Raw genomic sequence first — 20,595 nt, 5'->3', positions numbered from 1 at the left:
CTTCATCTGCCGGATGTTGTTGATTACATATATGTGGGGTAAACGCATCCTAAAGAGGTTACAATTAATTTATACCGCTTTACGTGAACGCAGCATCACGACACTCTTGCAAGCCTCGCGATGCATTAAGATCCAAGCGGCTTAAACTCGCCATCTTGCGGAAAAATACAGCTATTGAGCCCCAGTATTTACTGTCTATACGTATGCATGTTACGGCAGGAAAAGAAACGTCACATACATTCTTATTGCAAATTATTTTAAAGTTTCTGAATGAAATTTCGTTTGACACAAATTAGTACATAGTCATGAGGTCATTACAGCATGTTTACCCTATTAACACTGATTTCCTGAGATGATAATATAACCTTTTCTGACACTTACAGTGCACACACATTTTAAAATCCGTTACACAAAAACTTGGCATGTTTTGAAAGTGTTACCATTAAATAAAGACATGCCGTTGTCTGGGACACCTTATATGCAAATGCTACAAACAGATGGACAAACGTATCAAATTCATTGAATGACAAGACAATCACGTACAAATGATCCACCGTCACTCCTCAGCAGGCAAACTGTGTGAAACAGCCAAAAGTCATCTTGTTGACAAAGCGATTATCGGGCACGGTCCCTTCAAACGGTGCAGACTACTAGTTGGCTTCTCCATGAACTTCAAGTGAATTCGTTGTCGGGGTTGTTACGAGTATCTTACGTATTGTGAGTGTGTGTTAACAGCAAAAGGGGCACCAAAGAGGTAGAAAGTGTGTCCTTGAAGAGAAAACGTGTCTTTGGCCACGATACAAAATGAATCCCCTTTTGCTTTTTACTTCCTTTACTCCAGTACGCGTGTTTGTCTTAGCTACCCCTGAATTCTTGGCGGTGAAAGCCGAGACACCTCACCTCTTTGAAAGTTACAATTTATGTGGAATAAACACACCTGCGGTGAAAATACACATACTGTACAAATGAATACAATAACTATCATCCAGATACAGCTGCAGATAAAGGCATCTGACAGCTGGTGTGTTTAAGTGGCCTTCGCTACAAAAAAGCTTTGAATCAACTGTATATCATCTTATGTAAAAAATATATATATAAAAAAAGAAAGAATAATAACGTGGTGAATGCGGTAGATCATCAAGAGATCGTTAAATCTCGTCTGCTGGTCCTGAACAACTTGTTGCCCCGACCACAGTTCCCACTGAAGCCGTTCATATCACTCGTAGGATCCCCGCTCTGGGGGCGCTTCTTGTGCTGGTGCCGGCTGGCTAGTTTCTTCTCTCGCTGTCTTCACAGAGCTTTTGCTGATGACCAGGAGGTCTCGAAGCTCCTTGTTCTCAATCTGAAAACCAGAGAGTAAAACCAAATACATTTTTTTTAAGGCAAAAAAAGAAGTAGCTTTTAAGAGTTAAATTTTTTTTTTTTTTTTAAATAAAAATAAAAAAGGTTTGTCCAAAATAGTGCAATCATGTATTTTGTGTGTGTGTGTATATATATATATATATATATATATATATATATATATATATATATATATATATATATATATATATATACACTTATATATATATATATATATATATATATATATATATCATTATACGGGAGAGCTGTGCTTACCTCCAGTTGAGCGAGCCTCTGTGCAACAGAGCAGTAGTGCTGGTCGTCCACCTGCACTGCTCGTCTCATCACCTGGCCCATCTCACATATCCGCTCCACCTGGCCCTGCACCTCCTGGAGATCAGTCAGAGAAAAGAAAGAGGTTCTCTCAAACTCAATGCATTTTTGCAAGACCAAAAGGAACCTTAAAGTAAATCCGAAACCCCACGAAACAACCAAGAATTGTTACACGTCAACACAGCGTGCGTACTTTAGCGTGGTTCTCGTGAAGGCTGAGCACAGGTTTGGTGTCCAGCTCTTTCTTTGCCATCATCAGCTGGAGCATTTGCTTGCGGTATCGTCCCATGATCAACTCCAGCGCGTACTGGTGTTCTTCCAGCGATAACCATAGTTCTGCCAAGAGAGTCATGAAGATGCTTAGCAAAGACGTAAAACAGCAGCTGTACAATTAACAGAATATAGTTGGGGGGGAGGGGTTGTACCCTTATTCTCCTGCTGTAGATCCTTGATTTGAGTGTTTTCCTGTGACAGGAGGACGTGGGGCTTGTATTTTGTCAGCTCCTGAATCTCTGAAGTGTCTTCAGTGTGCTGAGGAGAGAAATGATGAGGAATAGAAAGATGCGTGGCTCTGTTTTAATATTAAATCAGGGGAATATATGAACTTATAAAACACATCACAAACTGTAAGATGGCATACTTCAAAAGAGGGAAAGTTTCGTAAATCATTTTTGAATTATCTGAAGGGCGTTTAGGTAAACTGGGCACAGAAGTGATGCAACAAGAACAGTTGATCTCTCTGCTCTGAGTATTGTCTCACAGGTTCCACTCCTGTTTTTGATGTGAGAGTATGTGTGAGAACGTCTGAAGTAACATCCGTGAAATTCCACTGTACTTGATTTATTCTAAATTGATTGGCCGGTTTGAGCTCAACGAAAACACCACTCGTGCAAAATCTCCCTGTAACCTGTGCTGAGGCAACGTTGATGGGACTCGCCCTTACCTTGTCTGGAAGGGCATTCCCCACCTCTCTCATGCCCTGCACTCTCTGGCTGAGGGCCCCGGACTGCTCTATCAGTCCCTCGGCGGCCGTGTCGTGCTCTTTCAGCCTCTCGAGGAGGGTCCGGGCATCGACCAGCACTTTTTCCAAAGTGCAGGCCATACTGGAAACTGTCAGCTCCTGTGCGCGCGCTACTGTTAAAAAGCTTCTCTGCACTACCACCAGCTAGCTGGACTCGAATACCAAGTAGCGTTAGCTAACGATGGCACGTAGCCCTCCGTTAGTCGGAGCAGCTGCAACGCGTTTACAACGACGTGTCTATATATTGCGGGTCTTCGGAAATAGTTGTAGGTACACAGAATAAATACAGTACTCAAATGCTCAATTTGTCCCCTCTGTTTTGTTGCCAAGTGTACCTTTTCCGTGTGAGAGTGAATGTGCACGTCACTTCCGTTTCTTCTTCGCTCTTTGTCACTATGGCTAATCGCGCACCGACTTGTAGGTATATACCGCCACCTAGCGGCGAGATTAGAGTGGCGTTTATTAGCAGCCAGCGTGAGATTCTTCTGCTTTATCTTTATTCAGGTGTATTAGCGGTTGGCAAACAACTAATTGATGCATTACCGCCACCAACTGGTATGAAGTAAGCGTGAGATTGATTTACTAGATGTAACAAAATAGGTTTCTGATTTTTGTTACACATCATATTATGAGGCGACAAAAAGTGATTCCAAACCAATTGATGTTCATCCTCCTTTCTCAAAGCGTACGGTGAAAGAATGAATGTCGTTTTTTGACAAGATTTTGACTCATTTAATAATAAATTGATAGACACGTTTGTTCCACCAATGATCTAATCAGACTGTATACGAGTTTAACGTATTTTCAGTATAAAATAAAAGCTCTAAATGCATAATCAAAGGCGTTAATACTTGAAGTGAGACGTACCGCGGCCTCAAATAATACTTGAGTGACAAAAAGTGGCCAATAATATATGCTGTAACACTTCCCTGACAATTCCCTGCAAAGTGTGGCCTCAGAAACGCTACTTCCAGCGATACGGCTCGTATATATATATTCGTTATTGCCCAGATCATGGATGACCCAGATAGCCAGTGAGAGAAAATGCCCCGTCCTGGTCCTATTAAAACACAATGGGGGTTGGTCATCGGCAGCTCCGCTGCAGTGGCCTCTCTCCCACTCTCAGGCTCTTTGGACGTCCTACCGTTGTCAAATATCGCGGTAACTGCCTCCCTAATCACTACGTAATGTGCCGTGCTGCTTCTAGCGGCGCTGGTGACAGTGCTGAAAGCTGTTGGGGTGAGTTTTTATTATTTTTCCTGTTTTGTGGGACATTTCTAACATTAGTTCGAGTTGTGTCAGTAGGACGTTTGTGTTTTGTACCCAGCGGGTCTTTCGAAGTGAACCGCGTTTAGACATACGTAGAGCTCGGGCCTGGGTGGGGGCAGCCGTGTTTTTCCTCGCCATAAATCTCACACACACACACACACACGCACGGACCAAGCAGTCCAGCAGGCACGCTAGCTAACCGTAGCCGCTGTTAGCCACTTAGCATCGCGAGCGGCCTCGCGACGTTGTTAAGGAGACACACAGACGGCTCTCTGTTTCTGTGTCTCTGAAACGCGTAACGTCTCAAATGAGGCGCCGCTTTTGTGAGATGGACACGTTAAACATTAGTGACGGATGCGGTGCTCGAGCAGAGCCGAGTGCGGCACTTGGCCTCAGTTTCTTTGTTGTTCCGTCCTCGTGCCGTAAGCTCTGATAACGTTATCTCGCCTGTCTGTTAATTAACACCACTGACCATGTATTGAGACCCTCATTATAGGTATACGTTTCCATGGTCCTTGTAATAACTAACGCTATTACTTACGGTCCAGGCTTTATTTCGGCGTCACATGTCCACATTCCCAACTATCATGTGTCGGTTAAATCAAATGTCCATCAGAATACCCGCTGTCGGTGAGGCGGGGGGAGAGCCGTGCTACAGAACATGTTTTCATTTAATGTTACATGCTCAAATTACTCGTTTAAAAGACGGGTTCCGAATTTTTCGCGACACCCCATTATTTGTGGATGCCTCAAATAATGTCGCCACCAAGTGTATGCATTTTAGAATAAACCACGACATATTTAACAACGTAGTTTATGTTGGTGGAGACTGGTACGCTAGTATCGGTGCACAAGAATGACACAATTGTGTGCCTACTTTCAGAGAACTCTGCTCAGACCTCCGAGCTATGCCACGTACTCGTGATAACAAACCAAATGACCAAAGGTGTGCCAGCTGTGCTAACTTGCGGCGCAATGACCATGTCGCAGTGAATTAATCTCCATTTAAAGTCGGTAGCGCCCGGGGGGGTATAATGGCTGTTTACCACGTTAGCACGAGATGCTAATCTGGCTGGTTGTGTCTACACAAGGTCATTAAGATGCTTCAGTCACCGTGTGCGTTAGTTTGACTACCAAGCGGAACAGTAACGAAACGCAACCCATCTTCGATTGTTCCGGCACACATGTTTGTATTTTGTGTAGCATTTGACGTGTTGGACATGAACGTAAACTGGATATCTTAGACGTGACGTTTTCGTGCTGCAACGTGTTGGACTCGGCCATGTTAGCGCTTCCAGCTGAGTATGGCGGATCGCTCGGAAGTCACATGGTCGGTGCTGTCAAGGCAGTTGTGCGGGCCCAGGCCGGGACTGCGACCAGAGACTTGGTCATGGGTCTAGTAGCCCCCTTCTGTCGCGACTAGGGTCGTCTGTACGGCACCGATAGTCTTTGTTGTTTCATGATCGCCGAAATTGTCTGTATCCGTATTAGAAAGTGCTGACGGCAAATCGGTACGGGAATGTTCTCTTTTTTTGTGGTGTGTTTTCTGTTACTGCGTCACCAAAAGCTGGAGGGAAAAAAAGAAGCAAACAGAAAACCCATCTCCACCAAGGTTGTTTTCATGGAAGTCTTCATGTTCCTTGCTCATAACCTTTAACCCACTTAACCAACCGGTCATGTGATAACTGACTTCTTTATTTGTACTATCACTGCATTGTAAAGCTTTAGTAACAGTTTCTGGTATTTTTTTCATCTGAGCTTTGCAAATGTAAACACAAACCATGCTTTGCTTGTTAATCTGGATTTGACATTTGGATATGAATATCAAGGATGCATCTTTTTATTTACACGTATGCAGATGAACACAATTGGCCCCCTTTCTCTCATGTTAGGAGACCATTTGTGTTTTTACTTATGGGCAGTGTGTGGGAGATGGGAGCCATTGCAACACAGTCACAGCAGAATATATATCATGTGTCCCCAGTTGGCTCGCCCAGCTTGTTTTCAAAGCTGTTCATTTAGGTCAACAACAGCAGCACTGGTCTAACTTACTGAGTTTCTAACAAAATTCACACATGCACAAATGTAATTCCTCTTGTTTGGTTGGTCGGCCTCAGCTGAATGTAATAAGTGTTCAAAATGGTGATGAGTTTAAAACAAACAAAGAAAGAAAAGGCGGGCCCTGGTCAGAAATGTTGCCATAAATATCATGGCCTGAACTGAAGGTATGCACACACTGACTTGTTGATCCACAGCTCCTGCTTGCCAGTCAGCTGGCCAGTGTTGTGGGATTTGGTCCAAATGCATCTGGGGAAAATGTTTTCTTTTTTTTTCTAGTCTGAGGGCAAAGAATCTAGTATTCTCAAAATATCTTCAAGCTACTTGTCCTTATTGTTCTTGTTTTTTCATTAGTCTTTTGCATTAGCCCTAAAAGTTTAATCTGTAAAGTTGTTGTTAATCAACAAAGTGACAAGGGATATTCTGCTCGGCTAACCAAGTGTGCTTTTCTCCCCGAACAGTATGAAGTGAAACGGAACTGAATTTTTGTACCATCCGCAACTGCTTCAAGTTCAGATCACCACAAGGAAACCGAAGACAAACCTTCCCGAAACAAGCAAAAGTTGCAACACTGAAGACGCGTAGAAAAACAACGGATCACTTCCAGGGTTTAAAAGAAGAAAAAAAAACACGAAGCAACCAAATCCTGAAACGACCAAAGAAGACGCACGTCCGCCCAATTGAAACCTAGAAGAGAAGCAATCCTGCGCCCAAGCATATTCTGAGAAGACTTAACTGATCTGAAACCAGAAGTTTGTGCCTACTCAACAGCTTTGACAAAGCACACGTCCCAACGCTGCTCCTAGCCCTCCTCATCCTCACCACATCACGACTCACCACCGGGGTGTGGAGTGGGCTGCTATCTGCTAGTTTTATTTCCCCCCATAGTTTCCTCCACCATTTTTCCCCTTTTCTCTACTCTCACTTTTTTCATTGTCTTTTTTTTCCCCTCGGCGGTGTTATTGCACCTGCGTTTGCCTTTTTGTTTTTTGTTTTTTTTGGCACTAGATTCCCCCCTCTTTTTTTCGCTTTATGCAACCATCTAGAACTTGTGCCAGAAACCTGTAACAAGTGTGTGCGTGCGTGTGTATGTGTGTTCAACTGTGTGCATGAAGAGATCTGCAGGAACTGCCTAGTCAACGAGATCCTGAGAATTACAAGATTCAAGACAACGAAGAAAGGTGGGTCTCAGTCGGTGTTCTCTTCATAACATGAGACCTATCATGTACTGTATTTTTTCAATTGTTTAGTCAACTTATGATTTATATTGTCATGTTTTGAATGATCCTCCCCTCTCTCACACACACACACACAGTCCGCTGAAAATATTTCCCTGTAAGAAAAAAATTTGAAAGCACAAGTTTGGTGGAATTAGAAAATCCCCACTTTGTGCACATTACCTTACTATACAGATTGCGAAACACTCAATTCTAATTTTAGTTCGGCCAGCTGTGCTCATTTTAGGCAGCAATGCAGAGCTTGTTTTCTTTTTTTGTCACTCAACCCGAACACCACCGTGCGTTTGTCCACCTTTGTCAAAGTTGGACGTTCAATCGCGTGAGTGTGCGTCCTGCTATTCTTACAATTGCTTCTTATTCAAACTGGATCCGGATTTGTGGCCAACGATTACAATTTGTGGTTCTCAATTTCCAAATGGACACACCGATTAGCACACTGTCGAGCACAGAGATGGAATTATCGACGAAAGCTGCAGAGTGATTTGTAATATGGAGTTGAGCATTTGATTAGTCGGTGACCTCTACAATGCTATTTGCTAGAGACGGCTGTTGGTAAAACTAGCCGCTGAACTGAACGGCCGCCACCTCCCAACAGTTGAACTGGTTATTTGATTTAGTGTGACAATTATTTGCTTGCCTCCCCGCACCCAAGCCCGCACCTTTTTTAATCAATCTTTTTACGCCTATTCTGTAGTTTTAAAGTCCTATCCTAACCCCGTTTTTTTTTTTCAACTCTCTTCCCTGGGGATAGAAAGCTATATTCTTATTTTTGGTTTCACACATGGCCCACCGGCTGACCTATCTGCCTTACCCGTTATGTTTGTTCCTCTCTTCACCCTTGCAGACATCCAGCGGTGTATCATTGGGTGGTTACATTAAAGAAAAAAAGAAAAAAAATTAACAAATAAAGCTTAACAGTCGAGCAAAAAAAACAAACATTCAAACAAGAAATCAAGTTCAGCAAGTGCTCGAGCAAGTTCGGTCCGAGTTTATGGGAAAATATGGGCAGCCCCTGGAAAGGCTTTGTTGAGTTTACCTTGCCTGCGTCGCCACCCACCGCGTTCGTTAGCGCTGACCTGAGCAGCTCCTCCCCCGTCGGACTCAGCTTGTCGCCATATGGCCGATCCGTAAGTTCCACCTTCCCACCTCCTTTTCTACATGCCCCACCCCCATCGAGCACCCATCCACCCATTTTGCCCTGCATCTCTCTGTTGTGAATGGCCTAACTTCCTTCATCCTTTCCGGGCTCCAGAGACTAGCCTCTTGTCCGCTGTAAAGTTGTAGGGTGAGGGGTGATCTGCTGGTTTAGACAGTAGAAATTTGGTCCCTTTTCAAAATGTAAGCCGTTTAGGAGTAATTGCTGCACGGGCATCCAAACCAAATGCTCTAGCATGCATACTATGTACTTGTCTTAATGTCCTGTGTTTAAGGGCTTTGAAGCATGGAATACCTCCATATTATGTTATGTCTTCTGTTGAGAGCAGTGCCGTACAGGGCCAATCAGAAGAGGCTACTCTGGGACCCCCCCCCTCTCATAACCCATCACCAACTATATCCACTATAGATGCACCTCTGTTTGACCTCATTTGCATTTTCCGGTCCTCCATCTTTCAGTAGTTTTACTTCACTTGACCGTAAGTTACATTTGCTGCACTCCACTCGAACCACTTTACCGTAACTGGTTGTTCAAAGAGGTTGGTTAATCTTAGATTTTTTTAGTTTAGTCTGCCTTCGCCGTAGAGTCCCCTTGTCTGGATACGCTTGCGATTACAGCTACTGGTTGGTGCTATACGATGGATGCCATAATGTGAGATGGTCACGGTTGCAGACGCATTGTTGCGTTAAGGCCTTGCGGTTTTCTTACGGCCTGGTATTTTGATGGATTAGAGGGAGGGTTGTGATAGGCTTGAATATAATAAAACGTCATCTGAGAAGTAGTATATTGCGAAATGAATACACGTTGAGGCTCCAATAATTTGTGCATGGGTACTGGCTGATGTAGGAAATTACGTCAGATCAGCGAAGTATTTTAAAACATGATGCTGGATGCTGCCCTTTTTTTTTTTTTTTTTTTTTTTTTTTTTTTTTTGGGCGTAATAACTAACCGACTTGTGATATCTGGAAAAGCGGGTGAATATGCTCCTTGTCAAAGCTGTCGCCTCCTCCCCAACAGCAAATCAGAGTCCTATCCTCACTGTCAGAAATGGAGAGGGGCTCCTCTGAACCCCCGGTGGCCCGCAACACCGACTGCACCCCATCTACCTCCACTGATCCCGTGCCCATCCCCCGCTCCTCCTCCGTCTCTTGCCACCCCCACCCGGGAAGTAAAAAACACAGGCGGACCCCCTTATATCAGAGATCAGTAAGAGGGCATGTCCGGTGGTGCCCGCGCTTGACCTAACAGCTCCGCGAGCTGCCGTTGTGTCGTAAAACCTTCGCTAACCGCATGGTTTTGTAGTGAAGAGAGTTTAACCCGGGTATTTTGGCAGGTTTGTATTGATGCTCTGGTTTGATCACTGGTTGGTTGGTAGACGAGGAGAAATTAAGTTTTTGAACATCTTGTTTGTCTAACCAGAATGCATGAAATGTTTTTTTGTGTATGTTGTTGATTTGGACCTAAAAAATTACATGACTCATTCAGTGAATTTGAAGTGCATGACACTTGGAATAGAACCAGGAAGCGCCACGCAGTTTTTGCCTTTTTTAAAAATAAAAAAATAAAAATATATTTATTTTTACAGTGAGAACTTCAGAAATTAAATGTTGGCATTACGATCCCTTCTTCGATGGCCAGAGAGACCCAGAAGGCTCCGATGTAGCTTTCCTATTGCTTTCCCCCCTCCTCCCCACTTCCTTTTGAAGTTTGCTGTACCTGCATGTCTGAAGTGTTCTCTTTTTCTTTTTTTTTAAGGTGCGCATCAAACACCACATTAACTGTTATTTACTTTTTGAATTTTATTTATTTTTGTCTCCATTTTGATCCACTACTGGATGTATTCTAACACTTGTTTCTTCTCTTTACCCCCAACCAGATGAGTTTTGACCCAGGCATGCTCCATAACAATGGGCACACTGCGTATGCTAACGGCACGGGGCCCGGCATCCGAGAGACTGGTGTGGTGGAGAAGCTCCTGACGTCGTACGGGTTCATTCAGTGCTCTGAACGTCAGGCGCGTCTCTTCTTCCACTGCTCCCAGTACAATGGCAACCTGCAAGAGCTTAAAATAGGAGGTGAGAGGCCATGGTCATGTGACAACAATGAATGGCCAACGTTAAAAAAAGAAATGCTAAAGTCTTTTTTTTTGTCCTCAGATGATGTAGAGTTTGAGGTATCCTCTGACAGGCGCACTGGCAAGCCCATAGCAGTGAAGCTGCTAAAGATAAAGCCAGAGGTGCTGCCAGAGGAGCGCATCTCGGGCCAGGTGGGGCCAGACCTGCACGCCTATCCCTTTACTGTGCTGCATGGTTATATTCATCCAGTTAAGGAACACCATTTTATTTTTGGTTCTGTCGTTGTCTGTCAATTGAACATTTATACGGCCCATTGTGTTTTTTTTCGGCTAGGGGGTATTGTTAAATTAGAAACCCCCTAGCCCCCCCCACCCCCGACTTCCTGCATCTAAATTTAAAGAACAAGCTATCCCATCAAGATTTAGAAAACATTTAGATTTCAGATCGGCTTGTTGTGCTGAATATCTATAGAACCAATATGGTCAAGTGATCAATGTAACTGCCCAGTGTGTGTGTGTTTGTATTCATTATTTATGGTAATGCTCACAGCAACTAGTATAGTGCAGTTGGTCAGTCTCTCAAACAAGTCTCACATGTACAGGTCTTTAAAGATGATTTAAAAAAATGCGCACACATAATGTCTACCTGTTACTTTGAAATTCAACCATTTCATCCATTACATGTCCAGAGCTATTTTTAATTGGGCTTTGCAATTACAATAAATATCCAACCTCCGGCTGGCAGAGCACTGCGCTAACGGCCTCCTTCTGTCGTCTTCTCCTCCTCCGCAGGTTGTTTCGGCGATCCCGGTGCACTTGGACGGAAAGTCTGCACCTGGCCAGGTGCCCACTGGCAGCGTTTGTTATGAAAGAAACGGGGTAAGTGGAGTAAGTGAAGTCCAAAAACCGGAATGCTACACCAAACAAACACAGTGCATCACACACAAAATGGGCAGACTATGTCAGAGGCATCCTAACAATTGAATCAAATTTGATCAGGGATTTTTCGGGTTGAAGGTTAGGTCCTGGACGTTTTTAACACCGCTGTGACTTTCCACAGGAGGTGTTCTACCTTACCTACACCCCTGATGACGTGGAGGGAAATATCCACCTGGACACAGGCGACAAAGTCAGCTTTTACATGGAAACCAACAAGCAGTAAGTCTTCACGCTGCGTCAGTATTGACTTTAATCATTCCCAGCTTGCACTCAACATTTATATTGAACCCGTTTCTCTCATTTCAGTACCGGTGCAGTCAGCGCTCGCAATATTCAACTTGTGAAGAAAAAGCAAATGAGGTGCCAGGGAGTGGTGTGTGCTACTAAGGTAAGGGCTGCTAATTATTACATGGACCTGTAGACATACGAGGGCTACAGCTCTGATTCGTGAAAAATACAAAACTAATGCACTACGGTTGAGAACAGTAGTTGCATATTTTTTCAAAATACACAACCAACATAATCTTTTCTAAAGCAGATCTGTATGTAAATGCACAATTATTATATCTGGTTCCATACAGTTTCACCACACATAAATATAATTATATATTGACTAAAGTTAAATATGTGGATAAAATCACATTTATTTCTGAATGCGAGTAACTTTGGCCTCAACATTTGCTCATCCTATTCTTTAGTCCCATGAAGTAACCCTCTGTACAGATCTCTCATTTTACGCGTCGGGTCGATGTACCTGTTATGTTCAATCCCCGTGTTGTCTTTCAGGAGGCCTTTGGGTTCATTGAGCGGGCCGACGTGGTGAAGGAGATCTTCTTCCACTACAGCGAGTTCAAGGGTGATCTTGAGGCGCTGCAAGCTGGAGATGACGTGGAGTTCACCATCAAGGACAGAAATGTAGGCGTTGCACCTCCACCATCCGGAAATACTCCCTGATGACCTGGCTGAATGTGTGTCTGTACAGCTGTTTACGGTTCATGTTCTTTTGGCCCGCAGGGAAAAGAGGTGGCCACCGAAGTGAGGCTGCTTCCCCAGGGGACGGTGATCTTCGAGGACATCAGCATTGAGCAGTTCGAGGGCACCGTTGTCAAGGTTATTCCCAAGGTCCCCACCAAAAACCAGGCAAGTGGATCACAAGTCTGGCGAGTTGGATTATGCGTTCGGCAAAGTATTTGGCTGTAAAGGCGAGCGTGGAACCCGTTACCCACCAACCGAGAATCTAAACTCTTTCCTTGATGGTTCTTCCATAGAACGACCCCCTACCAGGCCGTATCAGTTCCCGCATTGGTTTCAACGACAAGGAGCTGCCGTTCGGCGAGAAGGACACAAAGTCCAAGGTGACCCTCCTGGAGGGAGACCACATCCAGTTCAACATCTCCACCGACCGCAGGGACAAGCTAGAGAGGGCTACCAACATCGACATCCTCCCAGACACCTTCGACTTCACCAAGGAGACTCGTGAAATGGTGGGCATTAGAGAGGACTAACTGTGGCTTTTCTTACAGTGCTCATTTATATAATGCAGTGCATTATCGTAGAGATGAAAAATGACGTATGATGAAAAAACTGAAACGAATACCTATCTCCTTCCAGGGCGTGATTGCGGCAATACGAGACGGCTTTGGCTTCATCAAGTGCGTCGACCGGGACGCCAGGATGTTCTTCCACTTCAGTGAAGTCCTGGAGGAAAGCCAACTGCACATCTCAGATGAAGTGGAGTTCACTGTTGTGCCTGTAGGTCCTGTTTATAAGCTTTTCACAAAAGTATGTATTCTGTCTCATTACTTAATCGGGCACTATTTTGGTTATTTGTGGATTGCACGCTAAATGGAATGTCCCGCTGTCCCCAGGACATGCTGTCGGCTCAGAGGAACCACGCGGTGCGCATCAAGAAGCTGCCCAAGGGCACGGTGTCCTTCCATACCCAGTCTGAGCAGCGTTTTATGGGTGTGGTGGAGAAGGAAGTTGTGGCAACCAACACCAAGAACGCCAGTCCCACCAAGGCCAAGGAAAAGGAAAAGGTACCATGATGCACAATGTTTAGAACAATATTATGGTACGTGAAAACAAACCCAGTGCATTTAAAAAAAAAAAAAAATAGAAGTTTTTTTTTTAGTTCTAATTTTCCTCTTTTCTTTCTCGTTCAATGGTCCTTCATGATCCTTGTTGGTTTAGAAAAAAGACAAGGTAGGAGTGAGATGTTCTGCATGAAGCCACAAGATTAAAGGCTCAAGTGACCGAAGCAAACGTAGTCAGACTCACACAAATAGTCTGTATCACTAACATTAGTCAAAGAAATAATTACTTGATTCCTAGACTTGACTTGGAACAGTTGACAATGCAGTAAGTGTGATGTGGACGAGCCTTGTTTAATGGGTGTCTTGTTTCTCTTATTTCCCAAGGCTAAAGTTGTAGAAAAGGTTGGTCTTTGCTGGCCCGCCAATTGCCTCCTTTAGCTCTTTCGTTGACAGCATGGTATTTGATCCCCAATTAACCCTGAGGAACATGCCCTTAAAACGTTGTTTCAGTGTGTTGTATGGCTGCACAATTAATGATCAAATGGTGGTCCCAATCTCTAGTACGTTTTTAGGAACAGAAGGCGCTGCTTTCTTTTTTTCCTTCTCTCTATTTACTCTGGACTTTTTTTTAACGCACTTGATATTAAGACATTTTTGCACTCAAAACAATCATAATAATTGGATCCGGCATGATCTCAACAGATTAAGAAGCATAAAATGGGCTGCTCAATTTTCTGCGATCAATCAGCCTAGCAAGCTTAATTTGTACTCTCGGTGATAATGCCAGCAAATTGCTTGCCGCGATTGGTTCAGGCAATTACCTCGACTGACTAAGAGGGAGAATAAATGATGTGCGTACTGCAGAAGGGTTCCCGGTGAAACTGCAATACTGACAGGTAATTATGCAGCAGTGCATATAGAGGTGGCTGTAACTCAGAGCTGTCGCAGTAGACTTGGCCGACGCTAACCACCTCGGCTGCTCCAGTATCTCACAAGCTTGTGTGGGCTGTCCGTACACCATCTCCTAATGCACTACATGCCCCTTGCATCATCCGACTGAATCATCATGAGACACGGAAGCGGGAGTAGCCTTGCGCAACGTTTGCGACGCTCATTATGCAAACTGGTTGCCCCTCTCTGTAGGAGGCCGAGGAAGGAGTGATTGCGTATGAAGACTGCGGAGTGAAGCTCACGGTGCCGTACCACAACAAGGACCTAGAAGGAGGAGGGTACCCGCTGGTCGGAGACAAGGTATGTACTGAGTGACGCTGCATCAAAGAGTAAAAATACAATGTAAAGCTCCTAATATTGCCCAAAGTTTGAGGCTGTGTGTGACCTATTCATGCTTGTCCTCTAGGTGGAGTTCTCCATCAACGAAGTGAAGCGCACCGGCCTGCAGAGCGCCGTGTCCGTTCGGGTCCTCAACCGCAACGCCTCCAACGCCAAGAGACTGCTTGGATTTGTCGCCACGCTCAAGGACAACTTTGGCTTCATTGAGACGGCAAATCACGACCAGGAGATTTTCTTTCACTACAGGTAGAGGTTTCAGAAGAGTTGGATGCCGTTTCACTCGGTAACAACAGCCAAACATCTGCCAATTCAAATCCGAGTCTCGGTTTCTAAACTTTTTTTTATTTTTCTCTTCCCGCAGTGAAATGTGTGGGGACTTGGAAAACTTGGAGCTGGGCGACACAGTGGAGTACACACTCTCTAAAGGAAAGGGGAACAAAGTCAGTGCTGAGAAGGTTACCAAAGTGGCTGCAGGTATGAGTTTGATTTGAGTGTGTGTGAATTTTTGTATATATATATATATATATATATATTTATTTATTTATTTTTATTATGTATGTTAAATCCACTGTTCTCCACTTGTAGTGAATGGCATTAGCGAGGATGTCGGTGCAACGGTGATGATGGGGAAGGTAATCCGTCCTTTGCGCAGTGTGGACCCCTCCCAGACGGAATACCAGGGGCTTATTGAAGTCACGGAGGAAGGTTGGTGCCAAGTTATCACGAGACTTGTCGACCATTTACAGCACCGCGTTTTCTTTGGTTAGAATAAGGTGTCAAACACATTCTCCCCCCCTCTCTCACCACCCTTCTTTCCTTCTGGATTGTTTTAAGGTACAACTAAAGGCCAGAATTATCCCTTTGGCATCATGGGTATGTCAAACAAGGCCGATTGCCTGCAGAAAGGGGAACTTGTGAAGTTCCATGTTTGTACGGTGGCTCAAACTGGACAGAAGATGGCCTGTAATGTGGTCCCTCAACGCAAAGCGTTGGTGGAGTGTGTCAAAGACCAGGTAGGTTTCGCATCACGTGTTGGAAGTAACCGTGACTACAGCACAGGTTATGCTGTGGTAAATGACTTGTGCTGTATGTGTGTGTGTCCCCCTACCAGTTTGGCTTCATCACATATGAAGTTGGTGAGAGCAAGAAGCTGTTCTTTCATGTAAAGGAGGTGCAAGACGGCCTCGAGCTCCAGACCGGGGATGAGGTGGAGTTCTCCGTCGTCCTCAATCAACGCACAGGAAAATGTAGTGCCTGCAACGTACGCAGAGTCAGGTACGAGCTGCAGAACCTGGCTTTGGTTCAATCCATTGTTTGGCCTTTTGGCAACGTTCAGAATATTTGATAACATTTTCAAGCGAATAATAACTTGTATAATGAATTGGTCTTGAAGGCTGTGGTTTTAGTATTTATACATTATTTTATTTGTCTAATTTTATTCAGTGTTTTATTTTATTCTTGGCGTGCATTATAATGTGTCTCCGCCTTTTTTCGTCTCATATTTTGTCTTGCCCTATAATTTTTATGAAGCACTTTAAATAGTTTTGAAATGTGGTATGTGTGTGTGTATATCTATATCAATATCTCACACACGCTCTTAAAAAAAACCTTTCTTAACTCGTGTTGCAGCGAGGGGCCTAAACTGGTGGCGACTCCGCGTCCGGATCGACTGGTGAACCGGTTGAAGAGCATCACCCTCGACGACGCCAGCGCTCCTCGCCTGGTGATCGTCAGACAGCCTCGTGGTCCCGACAATTCAAAGGTGCGTCCAAGCCTGCGCTATCGCCACATTTTGTGTGTATATATATGTATATATTCTATTTAGATGCCACTTGAACTAATTTTTTGAATTCTGTCCCTTTCTACAAAGGGCTTTAATGTGGAGCGCAAGACTCGCCAGCCCGGCGTCATTGACTGAGCAATACACAGCCCCGCCCTGTTGGCGTTGGCGGGATGCTGTCCCAATGTGTGACGGCAGGGGACAAGGGAAATTTGATCTGACACATGCTTGCAAACACGCACACACAAACTCATACACAAGACGCACACACACACACACGCACGCACGGTCATCGGCATGTGTAACATTTGTCCCCATTGATGCCTGCGAGGGAACTTTTTCTCATTCCACAGTTCCCTGTATGATGTACTTGATGCAGAGTTCCACACTACATGGTGTCTCGGCGTGTGTGTGTGTGTGTGCGTGCGTGCGTGTTGTTTCCTAGAAGTGATTAGTGCGTACCGGAGGTATTTGTTTCTGAGGGTCTCGTCCCTCTAAATCAGATGGATGACTGTTTGAATCTTTATTTCTTTTTCTGGAATTCTGCACCTGTAATCTGTCCAGTAGTTTGCCTGGTGGTGTCTCAACGTATTTGAGCATCTGCTCCGTTAATTTTATTTTTTTCTTCTCTCATATTTTTGCTCCTTTACCCATGGAAACTTAAACAACGTTGTTTCATTGTCAAGTTTCCACTATTGTATGCTTTCCTACAAGACTCATAAAGCAAAGCAAAAGTTCCCTCCATAAGGAGGATCATATTTCTCATGTGCGAGCTTAAACTGAAGATTCTTCTCTGCTCGTTTTTTTGAGCAGTTTTTAAAACGCTTTATTGAAGAGCTGAAGTGAAAGCATGGTGTGTGGTGTGTGTGTGTGTGTGTGTGTGTGTGTGTGTGTGTGATGTATGTGAACGTCAACGTAGTCAATCTAATTCTTTAACCAATCTGGAGCCTTTAGACACCTTTTTGGTATTCACAAATGCTCCACTCAAGCAATTTTTTCCCAGGTGCAGAATTCCTTGTGGCATCTTATATCTGCAGTTATTTTATACTGTATTTTTGTTTTTGTTTTATTGCACATATTTTTTTCTTTTTTCCATTGAAAGTCAATCTGCTAATAATGAATTGAGTAAGAATAAGGTGCCTAAAAACCACAAGCAAAATATAATAATAATTTAAAAAAAGAAACACAAAATTAGATCTTCTGTTCCCAGCCAACCGCCAAAACATCCAGAACAATCTTAGGGTGGCTTTATTTTCTAGTAGAAATAATACTGATGCATCCCAAACCTGTGGGTTGAACTATACTGTATTCTATGTAATGTGTGCTGCTTTCTTTTGCTTTTTTTTTTTTTTATACATTTCTTTTTAATTTAATTTCTTTGCTTAATGAAAGTTCATTGAAACTTCATATATAACAAAACAAATTTAACTTAAAGAATGACAAAGGTAAAGTATTAGAAATTCAGTAAAAAAAAAAAAAGCATAAAAAAAAAAAGCATTAAGAAAAAAAGCATTAAGAATCAGGATGCAAGTTATCGTGCGCTGGAGACATGGTGGGTGAGCTCTTTGTGCCTCTGCACATTAAGTTACAGTCGCGGGGGGGAATTCAATTTTGGAGATCACAGGGTTTCTGTTGAACCACAAACAGAGGTTCTCATGTACTTTTGTTAATGGTCTTGAATGAAAACAATTGAATTAAAGTTTTATGAAAATCCTGTGCCGTTTTGTGATTGTCTTATTTCAGAGAGATGGTTTTATGTATTTTTATATAATTTTTTTTTATACAACTTCAAGCATTAAGTAGCTCTGAAAACTATTTTATTATGAAGACCAATACATTCCAGTGTTCACTTATGAGCAAGAAATGAACCCATAAATAAATATTTTTTTATGGGATTGTTCCAAAAAGTCAACGGTGCATATGCAGAGCGCTTCAGTGACATCACACAGGGGGCTTCTCAGCAGATGACCAATCAGATGTAGCCCAGTGTCAGCTTTCAGTACATCACCCCTCTGGACTTACACCAGGCGAACAGTTCTATGTATTTGAGTTACAGAGAACTGTAAAATGCATCGTCCAATCCATTATTTCTTCAACGCAACATTTATTTAATTTTTTAATGGAACTGTGATCGAAGACAGTTTTTTCTTTTCTTTTTTTTAGGCAGAATGTACAGATGAGATCTTAAAGCTTTGGGTTTCCCTCTCGGCAACAGCGTAGCATGTAGGCTACGATGTATTCCATAATTCAGAACTCGAGGTGCAGTGGTCGGAAACTCCTCTACCTGCAGATGGAATTTAATTTATAGTTTGAATCTTCTTTCATTTTCTATCTATTTAAAAAATGCTGTACACCAAAAAAGTCAAAGCTTTTTTTAAACACATTTGTTTTATAGAAGCACTTCCTGTTGGACTCACAGGGGAGCTCTTCTACTATACGTTAAACAATAAACTGCCAACTGTTACAAATGCTACAGCGTACAAATGGCGTGCTTCTATTTACTGACTTAGTGTTTGGGACTTGGTGCCACCACCCAGATAGATGGTGAGCTCCGAGCGGTGAATCGCCGCCTTCTGGCTCTGCAATGGTGGGATTTGGGCTTGAGCCCAGCGCGTCCACCACTCCCTGAGCTCGGTGGGCCCCGTGGGCCGCCGCTCCTTTATCTGGCTGGGAGGAACTCGAGCGTGAGGAGGGTTCAAGTCCTCTCTGGGCGGGAACTTCCTGCCGTCCCCATCTGGATCGGATCGTTGCCGATTTAGGTCCTCGGACGACGGGACGGCGGAAGTCTCCGCGGCAGCACTTGCGCCGCCTTCCGAATCTTGTTGGGCGGTGAAGAAATCAAGCCCCTGCATTTTGCGCCGGTAGTCCTCCAGCTTGGCCTTGCACCCGGCGGCGTTCTCCCTCATCTCGAGGAACTGGCGCTGTAAATCTTTCTCGTAACCTTCCTCTGCCTTCAATTCGTTCTCCCAAAAGTGGATCTGTTCCGTCTCCTCTTCAACAGCCCTCTGCCGGGCTTCCCGCTCGGCCTTTCGAACCCCCTGTTTGTCCTCCAGCTCCAAAACCAGCCGCTCCGTGTTCGCGATCTGGACCGCCAAGTCCTGCAGACGGCTGAGTTGGCGCATTACGGTTTCTCTCAGACCGTTTTTCTCGTCTATCGTTGCAGCATCGCTTGAACCGGACAAATCCCCCTCCGAGCGTTTGCTTTCCTTCCCCCTCGTCTGACCTCCCATGCAGCAGGACGTTTGATGATCCAAGTCTGACTTGAGACCTTTCTGACCCCTGACCTTGCTTCTACTGCTTCGACCTGAGTTACCTTCGTCAACGGTGAGAGAAACGCCCAGAGAGCTGCGGTTCCTTTTATCAGTCCTCTTACTGCTTTCCTTGTCACGGGCAGTGCTGTAGACCTTCCCCTTCCCCAGGCTCTCCAGCCATTCCCAGGCCTCCTCCATGAGCGTCAGAGACTTTCTCTTCGGCCCTTTCAGGTCCTCTTTTTTTTGCCGCTCGGCCTCTTGCCCTGAACAGGATAGCGGTGGCAAGCTTTGACGATGCAATCCCAAAGAGGCGCTGCCCCGCCGCGTTCTGGTGCCCGCGTCCTTTCTCCTCAGTGGTGGGCAGGGCTGGTATCGTCCCACTTTCGCCCTGCTCATGTCATCCCGGGCCGAGGGCCCGTTGTGGAGCAGCGTGAGCCGGACATCCCTCGCCTGCTCGCCGTATTTCTCCAGAGTCTCCAGGAGGCATTCGCCGGGGGCCATGCACCGCTCAAAGTCTTTGAATTTCTCCTGTAACGTGTAGCGCCCGGGCCGCCCTGGAGAGAAGGACCACACTGTTAGCTGTCAGCGTGCCAGAACATAAATGGTTTCACCACAAAGACCGGCAGATATACATGATACATACCCAGGGCTTGAGCCAGCGCGATGACTGCGTCTTGACATGTTGTTTCCTCTGTAACGCCACAAACCACGCGTGGGAGTCCGTCCACCAACACCTTCACTTCCATTGTGCCCAATCTGTTATTTGAGGACGTTGACGTGTACTGTGTTAGGGGGAGGAAGGAGGC

General features: G+C 44.5%; 3 protein-coding genes across 10 annotated transcripts; 1 reads left to right on the top strand and 2 right to left on the bottom strand.

The window, feature by feature from the left end:
• Positions 1 to 239: 239 nt before the first annotated feature.
• Positions 240 to 3,096, bottom strand: sike1 (suppressor of IKBKE 1). The gene is made up of 5 exons (XM_034538400.1): positions 2,621 to 3,096; positions 2,103 to 2,208; positions 1,871 to 2,013; positions 1,621 to 1,734; positions 240 to 1,342 (listed from the first exon to the last, which is right to left on the bottom strand). The coding sequence occupies exons 1-5, from the start codon at positions 2,777 to 2,779 to the stop codon at positions 1,217 to 1,219; spliced, it is 648 nt and encodes a 215-aa protein (XP_034394291.1). The 5' UTR covers positions 2,780 to 3,096; the 3' UTR covers positions 240 to 1,216.
• A 708-nt stretch (positions 3,097 to 3,804) lies between these two features.
• On the top strand, positions 3,805 to 18,252 carry csde1 (cold shock domain containing E1, RNA-binding). 8 transcript variants are annotated; one of them, XM_034538391.1, is made up of 20 exons: positions 3,805 to 3,937; positions 6,487 to 7,206; positions 10,296 to 10,494; positions 10,576 to 10,742; positions 11,286 to 11,381; positions 11,554 to 11,651; positions 11,739 to 11,820; positions 12,219 to 12,347; positions 12,447 to 12,572; positions 12,701 to 12,916; positions 13,044 to 13,214; positions 13,301 to 13,471; positions 14,612 to 14,719; positions 14,826 to 15,004; positions 15,120 to 15,232; positions 15,344 to 15,463; positions 15,593 to 15,771; positions 15,870 to 16,033; positions 16,388 to 16,520; positions 16,629 to 18,252. In XM_034538391.1, the coding sequence occupies exons 3-20, from the start codon at positions 10,296 to 10,298 to the stop codon at positions 16,674 to 16,676; spliced, it is 2,499 nt and encodes an 832-aa protein (XP_034394282.1). In that variant the 5' UTR covers positions 3,805 to 3,937; positions 6,487 to 7,206; the 3' UTR covers positions 16,677 to 18,252. The 8 variants fall into 8 exon arrangements, with proteins under 8 accessions (XP_034394282.1, XP_034394289.1, XP_034394287.1 ...); XM_034538398.1 differs by having other exon boundaries at positions 10,576 to 10,685; positions 11,286 to 11,372; positions 13,044 to 13,184; positions 16,629 to 18,050; XM_034538396.1 differs by having other exon boundaries at positions 10,576 to 10,685; positions 11,286 to 11,372; positions 16,629 to 18,050.
• Positions 18,253 to 19,036: 784 nt separating this feature from the next.
• On the bottom strand, positions 19,037 to 20,561 carry rassf11 (Ras association domain family member 11). Its single transcript, XM_034537470.1, has 2 exons — positions 20,433 to 20,561; positions 19,037 to 20,343 (listed from the first exon to the last, which is right to left on the bottom strand). The coding sequence occupies exons 1-2, from the start codon at positions 20,533 to 20,535 to the stop codon at positions 19,037 to 19,039; spliced, it is 1,410 nt and encodes a 469-aa protein (XP_034393361.1). The 5' UTR covers positions 20,536 to 20,561.
• Positions 20,562 to 20,595: the final 34 nt, after the last annotated feature.

This window comes from Cyclopterus lumpus, chromosome 7 (genome assembly GCF_009769545.1).
Source record: "Cyclopterus lumpus isolate fCycLum1 chromosome 7, fCycLum1.pri, whole genome shotgun sequence".
Taxonomy (NCBI): domain Eukaryota; kingdom Metazoa; phylum Chordata; class Actinopteri; order Perciformes; family Cyclopteridae; genus Cyclopterus; species Cyclopterus lumpus.
Note: the sequence above shows the minus strand (reverse complement) of the source record. Positions and strands in the feature narration are given on the sequence as shown.

What these genes read in the sequence shown, in the direction of transcription:
- sike1 (XM_034538400.1), bottom strand. Translation starts at nt 2,779, where the DNA reads ATGGCCTGCACTTTGGAAAAAGTGCTGGTCGATGCCCGGACCCTCCTC. An exon ending in GGAATGCCCTTCCAGACAAG is followed by an intron (nt 2,209 to 2,620) that starts GTAAGGGCGAGT and finishes TTCTCTCCTCAG; the next exon opens with CACACTGAAGACACTTCAGA. An exon ending in TTCACGAGAACCACGCTAAA is followed by an intron (nt 1,735 to 1,870) that starts GTACGCACGCTG and finishes ACTGATCTCCAG; the next exon opens with GAGGTGCAGGGCCAGGTGGA.
- csde1 (XM_034538391.1), top strand. Translation starts at nt 10,296, where the DNA reads ATGAGTTTTGACCCAGGCATGCTCCATAACAATGGGCACACTGCGTAT. An exon ending in TACATGGAAACCAACAAGCA is followed by an intron (nt 11,652 to 11,738) that starts GTAAGTCTTCAC and finishes CTCTCATTTCAG; the next exon opens with TACCGGTGCAGTCAGCGCTC. An exon ending in GAGATTTTCTTTCACTACAG is followed by an intron (nt 15,005 to 15,119) that starts GTAGAGGTTTCA and finishes CTCTTCCCGCAG; the next exon opens with TGAAATGTGTGGGGACTTGG.
- rassf11 (XM_034537470.1), bottom strand. Translation starts at nt 20,535, where the DNA reads ATGGAAGTGAAGGTGTTGGTGGACGGACTCCCACGCGTGGTTTGTGGC. An exon ending in CGCGCTGGCTCAAGCCCTGG is followed by an intron (nt 20,344 to 20,432) that starts GTATGTATCATG and finishes CCTTCTCTCCAG; the next exon opens with GGCGGCCCGGGCGCTACACG.